We start from the raw sequence: 11,350 nt of genomic DNA, 5'->3' as shown, positions 1-11,350 counted from the left end.
TCCGGGCAGGGCAGGGCTGGGCGGGCAGCGGGGCCGCCCCGGCCCCGTGGCAGCCCGGTCCCGGGAGGAAGGGCTCTGCGCGGCGGTACCCCCGGCCCGGCCCGGGGGAGGCACCGGCCGCCGAGCGGCCGCGGGGGCTCCGGGAGGCGCTGACGTCAGGCGGCCCCTTAAATAGCGACGCAGCCGCCGCTGCCCCGGCACTTCCCGCGGAGGCAGCGCGGAGCCGCCGCCGCCCGATCGCGGGGATGGCCGCGGCGGGGCGGCGGGCGCAGGGGGGCCGGGGCGGGCGCAGCCCCCTCGGGCGGCCCGGCCGCGCCGCCGCGTAGCCGCGGGCGATGCCGGAGCGGCCGCGCCGGGGCCGGGGCGCCGGGCCGGGGCCCGCCGTGCCCGGCGGCGCGGCCCCATGGAGCCATGGCGCGTAGGGCGCCGAGCGGGTGGGCCCCGGCCGTGGCTCCGGCTCCGTCCCGGCGGCTGGCAGGGAGGGTCCTCGTCCTCTTCACGCTGTCGCTGTCCTGCTCGTACCTGTGCTACAGCCTCCTGTGCTGCTGCGGCAGCCCCGCCGCGCCCCGCGCCCGCTGCCCGCCCGCCCGCGCCGCCGCCGCCAAGAAACTTCTGCAGCAGTCGCGGCCGTGCGGGCGGCCGCCCCCCGCCCCGCCGGCCGGCAGCGCCCCGGGGCCGGCCCGCCCGGGCACCAAGCGCCTGCCGCGGGCCATCGTGGTGGGCGTCAAGAAGGGCGGCACCCGCGCCGTGCTGGAGTTCATCCGGGTGCACCCCGAGGTGCGCGCTCTGGGCACCGAGCCCCACTTCTTCGACAGGAACTACCACCGCGGGCTGGAGTGGTACAGGTGAGGGCGGGCGGCTGCGGGACCGGCCCCCGCCCGCCCCGGGCACCCCCTTGTCCCCGGCCGCCGGCCGTCCCCCGTCCCGGAACATCCCCGTGCCTGCACACTGCGTGCACTCGCTGCCCGCCTGCGTCCCCTCTCCTCTCCCGGCGCTCTCGCTGTCGCTGCGGACTCGGGTCCGCGTTCCTCGGTCAATCGATGGAGCCGGCGGGGCGGGAGCGGCCGGAGCGGTCCCGGCGGGCGGGCGGGCGGCGGAGGCTGTCGCCCGGCCGCACTCAGGGAGTTTTCCTTGGTCTCCTCTTGCTGTAGCCGAGCGGGTCGCGGCTCGGTCCTGCCCGTTCGCCGGGGCTCTCGGCTGTAGCCCCCCGAGTCCCGGCCCTGCCGGTAGGCACCCAGGAACCAGGACGATGCCAGGGCATCCCTTCCATCCCGTCTGAGGAAACATTTGCCTGGGTGAACGGTTCTCCAAAATGCGTGAGTGTCTGCCCGGGATGCACTGTCCTCCCGCACCCCCGCTCGGTGCACCCTGGCACGCTTCTGCTGCCGGGTTTGCTCGCTGGCTCCTGAGAGGGACAGTCCTTGTCCTCTGCCATCCCATCTCTCTGAACTCGAGTAACTGTGGATCTGTATGGAATCTCTGATCATTTGCAGGGGTCAGCGAGTGTGTCTCCAGCAGGAGATGGTGGGATTTTAATTCCTGTAAGGGCTTTTGTGAGGTGCTGTGGGCGCTCTGGGAGAGGCAGCAGGTGCTGCTGTTAAGCAGGTCACAGCGCCCATGGGCTCAGCGCTGCTGCCAGCGGTTCACACCCTGCTCCCCGTGGTTCCCACCCAGTGTACCGGCGGGTGCTTGCTGTGCTCTTGTAGAGTGCTGGGTGTGTTCGGGCAAGGCCATGGGGCTTCTGCTGGGCACCAGCCTCGGGAAGCAGAGGGGAGCTTGGCCTGGCCCCGGCCGCCTGTAGCTCAGAGCAGGGGAAAGGACGCTGTCGTTGCCAGAGTGTCGGAGCATCACGGTGGGCGGAGGAGGCGGCCTTGGGGCCGCACCGGGCTCTCCTGCCCTCCATCTTGACGGCGGTTTCCTGGCAGAGATGTCCCCAGTTCCAAAGCAGCTGGGAAGTCAGCGTGACGTAGTGCTCACTCCCAGCGCTGCTCGGCTCCTGGTACCTGGGGCTCGTGCCTTGAGAGGCAGCGCAGGCACTGCATGGAGAGACCTCAGCAATGCTGCCCTGTGTCCTGCTGGGCTCACAGCGGACCCTGCAGCCAGGAATGTTCAGATCCTCTGGTCCTTTGGTGCCAGTACTGGCGGCAGGTGACAGAAGAGCCAAGACAGGCACAGGTGAAGCTCATTGAAGCTATTTCCCTCTTTGAAGGTGTGCTGCAGCATGCCACATTCCTCCTACCCTTCAGAGAGTAGCTACAGCAATACCCTTCATCTGCTCTTGCCTCTTGGCAGGTCTGTGTCATTCCCACACCCTCCCCCCAACATCAGGCACTGTCACCCATCCTGCATGCCCTAAAAGCCAGCAGCTGTGAGCAGCCCTGCAGCACAGGCATGTGAGGACAGTGCTTTCTCTGAAAGACACCCAGAGTGGCAGGATGGGTGATGGAGCAGAATATGGGTCCTGGCTGAGCCCCTCGCTCAGAGGGGAGCTGCATGGGCCCAGCACCTAGCTGAGAAGCAAATCCTGAGCTGGGATCCTTCCCTGCATCCTTGTGTCTGTGACTGCTCTGGGCTGTGCTTCCCCTGTGTGCTGTCAGCGTGGGAAATGTGGGGCTGGGAGCCTCATGGGCAGTGCAGGACTGAACCTGTGACTCTACTCCCTTACGAGGTTTGGGACACAGAGCCTGCCCTGAATGAAGGGACAGACCCTGCCTGGGGCATGTAGGAGCACCTGTGGACACCAGCAGTGGTGCTGACCCAGGAGGCAGGAGCTGTGCCCTCTCCCCTCACTGGCACTGGGGGGCTGCAGCCGAGCAGACACCTCCCACCCTGAGCCGTTGTTCAGCCTGGGATTGTCCATGTGAAGGGAATTGTCCATGACCAGGAGGGATGCAGCCTGTGGCAGTGGCAGGGCGGTTTTGGAGCAAGGTGGGAGCAGCAGTGGGAGCGTGGCCAGGTGAACAGCTCCCTGCCCCAGGGCCCGGCTCTGTCTGGATCAATAGAGAGATCATGCCAGAGCAGCGGGGCCTCCAAATTAGTTCAGCTAAAACAATTAAATGACACTTCCTTGGTTTTATTACCTGATTTTTTTTTTAAACTGACAAATGTGCCAAAACTTAAGCACAGAGGCTGCTAAAGTATAAAATGTGGAATTGATTTTCCTCCTTGCAACTGGAGCAATTAATGTGGAGCAGGTCTAACCCACAGCGGGATAAGCTCCTGTCACTCTGCCAAGAGCCTGGGAGCAGGAGAGCAGAGCCCTGCCAGTGGCCATGGCCCAGGAAGGACAGAGCAGAGGCTGGGGGCAGCAGGGATTGCAAGGGGCCTGCCAGGACCCCAGAGTGGGGGGCTGCACCTGGCCTGGCTGGGGCTCTGTTCCAGCTTCCAGCTGGGGAGAGCAGGTGCTGCCATGCCTGTGGAGGGAGGTGTCTGCAGGCTGCCCGGAGCACTGACCCCTTGGAAAGGCAAAGGTGAAGGCATTCCCTGCTGTGAGTGGAGACTTTGCCTGCAGGAGCCCCTGGCTGCTGAGTGCCAAGCTGTGTCTTTCCCTCGTGCCCCAGTGGAGACCCAAGTGGAGAGACCAAGTTGGTCTTTGGTGGAGTTGCAAGTAGCATGAGAGCTGAGCCCCTTGGTGCTCCAGAAACGCTGGTTATCATTTTCTCACGTTTTCCCCTGCCCTGGCATTTGTCTGACGCAGAGCTGGCAGAGCTAGCGGGAGGGGACACCTCCTCATCTGCCTGTCCTTGCCTCTCCAAATGTCATGCTTGTTCACAGCTGCTCTCATGGTGCCTCCTGCCTTCGCTGCTGCCGTGGCCCGGAGCAGCCCCAGCTCCCCCTGTGCAGGGGGATGAACGCTGGGCACAGCCAGACCCCGGGCTCCCCCGGGGGGTGCCCCCCACTATCCGGGGGCTGCCCACTCACTGGCTCCAGACCCAGAGCCCCCGTGCTGCTTCCAGTTCCCATCAGTCTCTAATCCACCTCATTAGCTACAGATACACTACAGGAAAGATATTTTTAGCAAGGTCTGTTTAAAGACAACTGAAACCAAACAGCAGCTACTGGGGAATATCGATTCATTACCAATCCTGCACTAAATGTTCAATATTGAGCTTTTTCCTGCTGCAAGTAATGTGGGCCAATAACCTTCAATATTTTCCAGAACACAGGGAAGATGGTGTGATTTAAATTGCTGTTAACTTTGAGTAGTGGCTCTAATTGCAGCGTCTCAGGGTGCAGTTTTTCTCCTTAGGATTCCTGAGTGATCCTGTCAGATGCCCAGAGCTCTTTTCACAGAGAGGGGCTTTTCCTTGTGGCTGCAGCGGCAGGCTGAGCCTGGCTCCCACCCATCCCGGCTGCCACAGCTGAGCCCAGGGGCGGTGTTGGCACAGGGCAGAGCCCGTCTGGTTCTGCACGGACCCCCCTGCCTGACGCCCTGATCCCAGGGATGGCACTTGGCCCGAGCTTGGTTTCCCGTGTACTGCTGCCACAGGTCCCTGGAGCACCGGCACCGCTGGAGTTCTGCCCCTGCCCCTCATCCCTGCCTTGCCCCTGGTTTTGGGGTGCTCGGGCGCTGCAGCTGCACAAGGAAGGCGGCTGGAGCACCGTGCAGCCCTGCCAGGGGATATGGCTGTGTCCCCGTGCCCCTGGGCCTGTGGCAGGGCAAGCAAAGAGCCGGCAGACGCTAATTGCTCCCGGCCGTTGCTAATTGCTCCCGGCTAATGGCCGGGCTGGCACACGCACAAATGGGAGCCCATTAGGCTTTGCCCGGCGACATGTTTGTGGGCTTTACTGACATGCATTTGGGTAAAGTTAATTAGTGAGAAGAGAGGAAGGCAGCAGCTTCAAGGATGCTTTGAAATTTCCTTGACTTCAGAGAGTGCCCTGGCACTGGGGAATGGGCACGGAAGCCGTGGCAGAGACTGCTGCATGCGGCACTGCCCGGGCAGCGTTCCCTGGGCACTGCCATGCCCGTGCTGCCCGTGGACAGCAGTCCTGCCCGGGGTGGACCAGGTGCTGCCAAGACCCTCACTCGGGCCAGGACAGCTTCCCTCTCTGAGGAGCTGGGAGAGAGGCTGGAGATGAGCTCACGTGGGGTGCCTCGCCTTCGGCATTAAAGATGTGAATCCCAGCTCCGTTCCTTCACCTGGCTGGTAATGCTGCAGTTTGTTCTCACCTTTGCTTTGGAAGCACCAAATTCAGCCGATGACCTGGCACACCATGGGCTTGGCTGCCCTGTGAGGCTGGCGAGAAAAGGACAGCAGGCCCTGGTGACCCTGGGTGTCCATGGTGGGGCCGGGCTCTGCCCACAGTGTGTGCCCCGAGATGAGCACACAGGGAGCAAGGGCCAGAGCTGGCTCACGGGCCTCTGAGTGACAGGGAGCCTCCAGGACCCATTACGGGGTCGGTGGGGTTTGTGCTTGGCTGTACTGTCCATTTGCCATTGGCACTCACCTGGCACAGGGAGGTGGCCAAGTGGCCGCCGTGGCTCTGACGCAGGCTGCTAGCTTGGGAATTGCTGCAGCAGCTGGGGCACGTGCAGAGGCTTTAAAAACGAGTATTCCGGTTTGAAGTTTCACCTGTAGAAGGAGTTGCCTTGGAAATGGGAAAAGGGGAGACTCCAGCCAGTCCATGAGCAGAGGGCAGCCCGCAGCAGGGCTGGGAGCTGGGCTCTGTGCAAGCTGTGCAGGAAGCCCTCTCTCCTGCTCCTTCCCAGCTCCCCTGCCCTCAGAGCTGTCCTTGGCCTCTGCCAGACCCTCTGTCAGTGCTGAGCGATTACTGAGGAAGGTGAGAGTCACACACAGGTGTGTCTGTGAAGGGCATTGGCAGTGTGCCCTTTGGAAAAGAATCTCTTGACTTAAAGGACACTGCAAATCTCTGGAGCATTTAAATGATTAAAAATGAATCAGCAACAAAGTTAATTACTGTGTTCGCGCTGCTTTTATGCATGGAAATGTCCCTCATTAGCTGTCTGCAAGCATTGGTGCAAATTCTTTGAACATAAACATTTATTAAAGGGAGCTGCTCCATCATTAAATCCTGGCTGCTGTAGTGTGGGGTAGCCAGCTGCTGCCAGGGCCACCCCCCTTGGGTGATGTTTGTGGCTGTGGACACGGTGCTGTCTCTGCGGGCTGGGGCTGCAGCCAGTCTGTCCTGCTGGGCATGGCATGCCCTGCTCTGGGCCAGCTGGCCCCAGCCCGCAGGGCTGCCAGCAGGGCAGCGAGAGCTCTGCTCTGGGGCTGCGGGGCTCTGGGCATCCCCCCTCTCCCCTCAGCCCCTCGCAGCCTTGGCAGGGTGGTGCAGCCCTCGGCCAGGGCATCGCTGTGTCCTCCATGCCCCCTGTGATATCTCTCAGCCAGAGCTTTTTATTTTCATCACACCTCGGGTTCTCACTTGTTTAACCAGTTTTGTTAAACTTCCCGAAGCTACCAGAAGTAGCTTTGCTGGAGCTTTCATCCACCACTGCCACCCGCTGTCCTGCTGAGCAGAGGTGCCAGGCAGGAGCTGAGGGTGCTGTGAGCTGTGTGTGCGCCCGTGGCGTGGCACGGCACGGCACGGCACGGCACGGCACGGTCCTGCTGGAGCAGTGCTGGCTCCTGTGCTTGCCGTGCTCACCTCCCAGCGCATCAAGCTGCAGCTGGAGACTCGCTCGCAGCCCACCCTTCGCTGCTGGTGACATCAGCTGGCAGAGGGGAAGCGCGGAGCCCTCACCACAGGAGCGGGCGCTTGGGATTTTTTGCCAAATTAAGCAGTTTGTTTCCGTGCCGCTGAGCAGATGGAGCTCAGGATCGCACAAGCCAACCTCTGCACACTGCAGGGACTGACCCAGAGCTGCTCCGGGGCCGGGCTGTGATGGGATTATCAGTGGGCACTGCCCTCCCCACTCTTATCTGCAATATCTCAATTGTTTGATGAGATTTTGTACAAATTCCTCCCTGGGAGAGTGTTTCACGCATGTTCGACATCAAAGCGGCACAGCCAGTGAGGGAGCGCATGTTTCTTTAATGTGGGAGCGTTGTAGGGGCCGCGGGGTGCCCAAAGGCAGATTATAACAAAATTAATAATTCAGGCTCGGGAAGGTACTGGCGAGGAGTTAACCCCTTCAGGGCGAGTCGCTGCCTTCATGCTGCCACAGCCAGGTCAGGCTCTGCCTTGCTGCTGCCCAGCGCCTCTGGGGTGGTGGGCTTGTGGGGGCTGGGGTGGTGGGCTTGTGGGTCTGGGCTGGCTCCAGGCACCGCAGGGCACGGCTGGGCCACAGCAGGGCACAGCAGCTGTACCCACACGTGTCCCCATGTCACTAACAGGGGCAAACACAACCTCTAAATCTGGGCGGGAGTGTTAGTGCCCGTATCAAGTGGCAATAAAGGGCTTTAAGAACCGGGCAAGTCTAGTGAAAGGAATCTCTAATTCAGGAGGAATTAATGCTGTCCCTGCAGCCAGAGCAATGTGCTGAGCCAGTGCCCCAGCCATCCTCCCCCTGCCAGTGTCACTCGTACATCCCTGTCCCCATGCTGGCAGCAGCTGGCTCAGCACATGCCAGGAGCCAGTGCCAAGGCCAGCTGGGGACAGCAGCGGAGCCACAGGACATGCCCATGGAGCAGCAGGAGCAGCTCCTGGCTGAGCCCTGGCCACGCAGCTGTGGCACTGTGGGCCAGCACCAAGAACCTTCACACCTACACATGCCAGCCTGGGCCTTAAAGCTGTGTGACATGCTATTTGTATGCAAATAACCCTGTGAATGCGGAAGTCCAAAAATATTATTTTAAAGCCTGGTGTAATTAAGTTTGCCATGCATTTCCCTGCTCCTGCAGCCCTGGGGATCCTGACGTTAGCGGGAAAATGAATGCCTGGATGACATCTCTCCCCCTTGCATGGCTTCACTGGTGATTTATTTATCTGCCCGTGCTGTGTTTTGTTGTCTCAGCAGTCTCTGTTGCTCAGGAGCAGCAAACACTGGGAGTCCATTAAAAAAAAACAACTCTTGTCTCATTTCAGTAATTTACTATGCAGAGGTTTTGTGTTTTTCATAATGGATTAGAACCTGTAATTTTGTATTTTGAATGCATGGACCTAATAACTCACGTAATGAAAGTCTAACAGGCTCGAGGATGAGCCATTAATGAAACAGCAGTTTTATGACCCTCCACAATATATTGTAATAGTGAATCACTTACAGAGCTGTCTTGTGCTGATTTATGATGAAACTTGTTTGTGATGTGGAGATAGAACCATGTGCCTGCACTTCCTGACAGTCGTTAACCAACGGGAATCGTAATCGGGATTTATGGGGTTTGGAGCAGAGCAGTGGGAAAGGCCAATTAAGCGCCATCCATGCTCAGGTACCCCCGTGAACCAGCCCTGCTAATTTATGCTGACTAATTAGTTTGTTTTCTCTCGAATTAGGAAGCTGGTCAAGAGCACATGAGGGTGTGTGGGATGGTGCCCTCGGCAGGTGCCACCACTCCCCAGCGTGCCCTGGCTCTTCCATCTCTGTCCTGTGGTCACACAGGTGCTGTGGGCAGCTGCTGGACCTCCTCCCAGTGAGCTCTTTCATGGACCCAAAGCCACTGGCCATGGGCCGTGTTTTGGGGATGCTGGACGTGCCAGGTCCTGGTCATGCCCTGACCCACCGGGGGAGCCCTCGTAGCCCTGGCAGCTGTCCGGGTCTGTGGCACGGATGACCCAGTGCCTTGGGCTCTCCGGAGGGACAGCTGCAGACAGGGATGCAGAGAGGGACGGTGTGTTTGCTTTCCCTGGCTGCTGCTGGCCAAAAGTCTCCGGGGCACCCAGGGCACCCGGGTGACAGCGGTACCAGCGCCAGGTCCCCGTGCAGGGCCAGCACCCTCTGCGGGGCCAGCCGGGCACACAGTGCCTGGGATCTGCATTGTGGGGGCCACAGGGAGCTCCACAAGCTGAACTGGGGCTGTGCCTGCTCACACCACAGCAGCTGCTGCTGCCACAGGGTGCTGCTGGGGTGTGGATGCAGCAGAAGGGTGCTGGCCTCATCCTGGCTGCCACAACTCCCTGTCCACTCCAGCCAGGCATTCCCTACCTGCTGCCTGCCTGCTCCAGCCAGGGGACCTCCAGTGCCATGAATCTGACTGCAGTGGATTTGATAGTTTACTCTAGTAATACAAGACCAATTTATAAATCTGTCCATCCCATTAGTTTTTATTTGATTTGGATGTTCAGATGTCAAAGCAAATTATTTAATTAGTGCTAAGCTGGGCTGCAGGGATGCTGCATTTCCCCCAGGCTGGTGCTCCTTGCCTGGCCTGCAACCCAGCTCCCAGTGCCAGAAACAGATGGGGGTACCCAGGAGCCCATTTGGAGCTCCTGGGCCTGGTCAGGCCCTGCTGGGGTGGGCGATACCCTGGTGGGCACAAGCCCCACACCCCTGGGCAGCTCCTTGTCGCAGCTCCCACCAGCAGAGCAGCACAGCCCCCTGGGGCCTGTCCATTGCTCCCCAAGGCTGCTTGTGGTGGGGGGTGGCACAGCCGTCACGTTCCTGCATCCTGGCACTGGACACACACTTGCTACTGAGTGCGTGGGGCTGCCAGTGCCCCCGTCCTCTGCCCAGGCTGTCCCCTGGGACTGGGATGGACCTGGAAGTCATCCATGGCCAAGGTCCTCCGCAGCGCTGCGGGGGGATCGGTGCCTGCTTTGTCCCACTGGGAGGGGACATGTCACCAGCCCCATGGCGCAGTCCTGGTGCCTGTCCCGGCTCCTTCCTTACCGTCACCTTCTGCTTCGCTTGCAGGAGCCTGATGCCACGAACACTTGACAGCCAGATCACCGTGGAGAAGACCCCCAGCTACTTTGTCACCAAGGAGGCCCCGCGGCGGATCTTCAACATGTCCCGGGACACGAAGCTGATCGTGGTGGTGCGGAACCCCGTCACCCGCGCCATCTCGGACTACACACAGACCCTCTCCAAGAAGCCAGACATCCCCACCTTCGAGGGGCTGACCTTCCGCAACCGCAGCCTGGGGCTGGTGGACACCTCCTGGAACGCCATCCGCATCGGGATGTACGCCGTGCACCTGGAGAGCTGGCTCCAGTACTTCCCCCTCTCGCAGATTCACTTTGTCAGTGGAGAGAAGCTGATCACCGACCCAGCAGGGGAGATGGGCAAAGTCCAGGATTTCCTGGGCATCAAACGGGTTATCACAGACAAGCACTTCTACTTCAACAAGACAAAAGGCTTTCCGTGCCTGAAGAAGTCAGAGAGCAGCGGCTTGCCTCGCTGCCTTGGCAAGTCCAAGGGCAGGACTCACGTGCAGATAGACCCCGAGGTGATCGAGCAGCTTCGGGACTTTTATAGACCTTATAATATCAAATTCTATGAAACAGTTGGGCAGGACTTCAGGTGGGAGTAAGTGTCCGGGAGCAGAGCTGCAGTGACATGAAGCTGCAGTGTTCTCTGAGGAGGGCCCAAGGGGCTGGAGCCAGGACCCCCTCAGCCCAGCCTGCCCAGAATTGTGAGCAGAGGCAGGCAAGGGGCTCCCTGTCCCTTAGGAGTCTGCAATGCTCCGGAGAACCAAGATGAGGAAGACTCAGAGCTAAGGGATGAGTGCCCAGCAGCACCGCCCGTCCCAGCGGGTCAGCAGCGACCTGGCTTCCCCGTGGGGTCCTGTTTGCTCTTAGCAGCACGTGGTCCCCAGGGCCACGGGGATGGCCCCACCCTGCAGGCTGTGTTCAGGCTGCCCCAAAGCACATCCCGCTGTGTCCCAAAGCAGATGGGTGCTCCTGGACAGTGGCAGTGGGACTGTCCCTGCCAGGCCCTGTCCTGGGCAGGGAGAGCTGCCCTTTGCCTTTGTCACTTGCACGCCATGTGTACCCATGAGGACAGTGAGATGTATCTGCTTGGCAAGGAGTCCATGGAAATTGTTGTACTGATATTTTGTCCTGTGAATAAAGCACAGAATCCTGCTGTTACGGGTACTTTAGTGGCACTAGTTTCCTTGTTCAGCTTGTGATCCCTCCATGTAAATAAAGTGGCTTCCACCAGTCCGTATGCATGGGCTGTTCTTAGGACAGGGCTGGGCAGCCCCCGGGCAGAGCTGGGGGGCCACGGGGAGCCCCCACGCCCTCAGGCAGGCGAGGGAACGGGGCAGGGGCTCGGACAGGACAGGGGTCAGCCCAACACCACCGAGGGCTCCTGTGGCACAGCCCTGCCTGGGGCTGCCCAGGCTCATCCTCTGCCACGGGGCTGGGGATGGCTCAGAATGGGGCACCGTGGCCATGTAGGGATGCAGCACACCATGGACCAGTTTGCAAGGCCTTACTGTGAGTGATTAGTAACCAGTGAGCTCTAATAGGAAACAACTGGAGTTAATTAGTGGACACCTAA

At 60.5% G+C, this 11,350-nt stretch overlaps 1 protein-coding gene across 1 annotated transcript; it reads left to right on the top strand.

The window, feature by feature from the left end:
- The first annotated feature begins 383 nt into the window (after window positions 1-383).
- On the top strand, window positions 384-11,007 carry HS3ST2 (heparan sulfate-glucosamine 3-sulfotransferase 2). The gene is made up of 2 exons (XM_053992042.1): window positions 384-845; window positions 9,758-11,007. The coding sequence occupies exons 1-2, from the start codon at window positions 412-414 to the stop codon at window positions 10,374-10,376; spliced, it is 1,053 nt and encodes a 350-aa protein (XP_053848017.1). The 5' UTR covers window positions 384-411; the 3' UTR covers window positions 10,377-11,007.
- Window positions 11,008-11,350: the final 343 nt, after the last annotated feature.

The sequence above is a fragment of the Vidua macroura genome, chromosome 16 (assembly GCF_024509145.1).
Source record: "Vidua macroura isolate BioBank_ID:100142 chromosome 16, ASM2450914v1, whole genome shotgun sequence".
Classification (NCBI taxonomy): Eukaryota; Metazoa; Chordata; class Aves; order Passeriformes; family Viduidae; genus Vidua; species Vidua macroura.
Note: the sequence above shows the minus strand (reverse complement) of the source record. Positions and strands in the feature narration are given on the sequence as shown.

What these genes read in the sequence shown, in the direction of transcription:
- HS3ST2 (XM_053992042.1), top strand. Translation starts at nt 412, where the DNA reads ATGGCGCGTAGGGCGCCGAGCGGGTGGGCCCCGGCCGTGGCTCCGGCT. An exon ending in CGCGGGCTGGAGTGGTACAG is followed by an intron (nt 846 to 9,757) that starts GTGAGGGCGGGC and finishes CTTCGCTTGCAG; the next exon opens with GAGCCTGATGCCACGAACAC.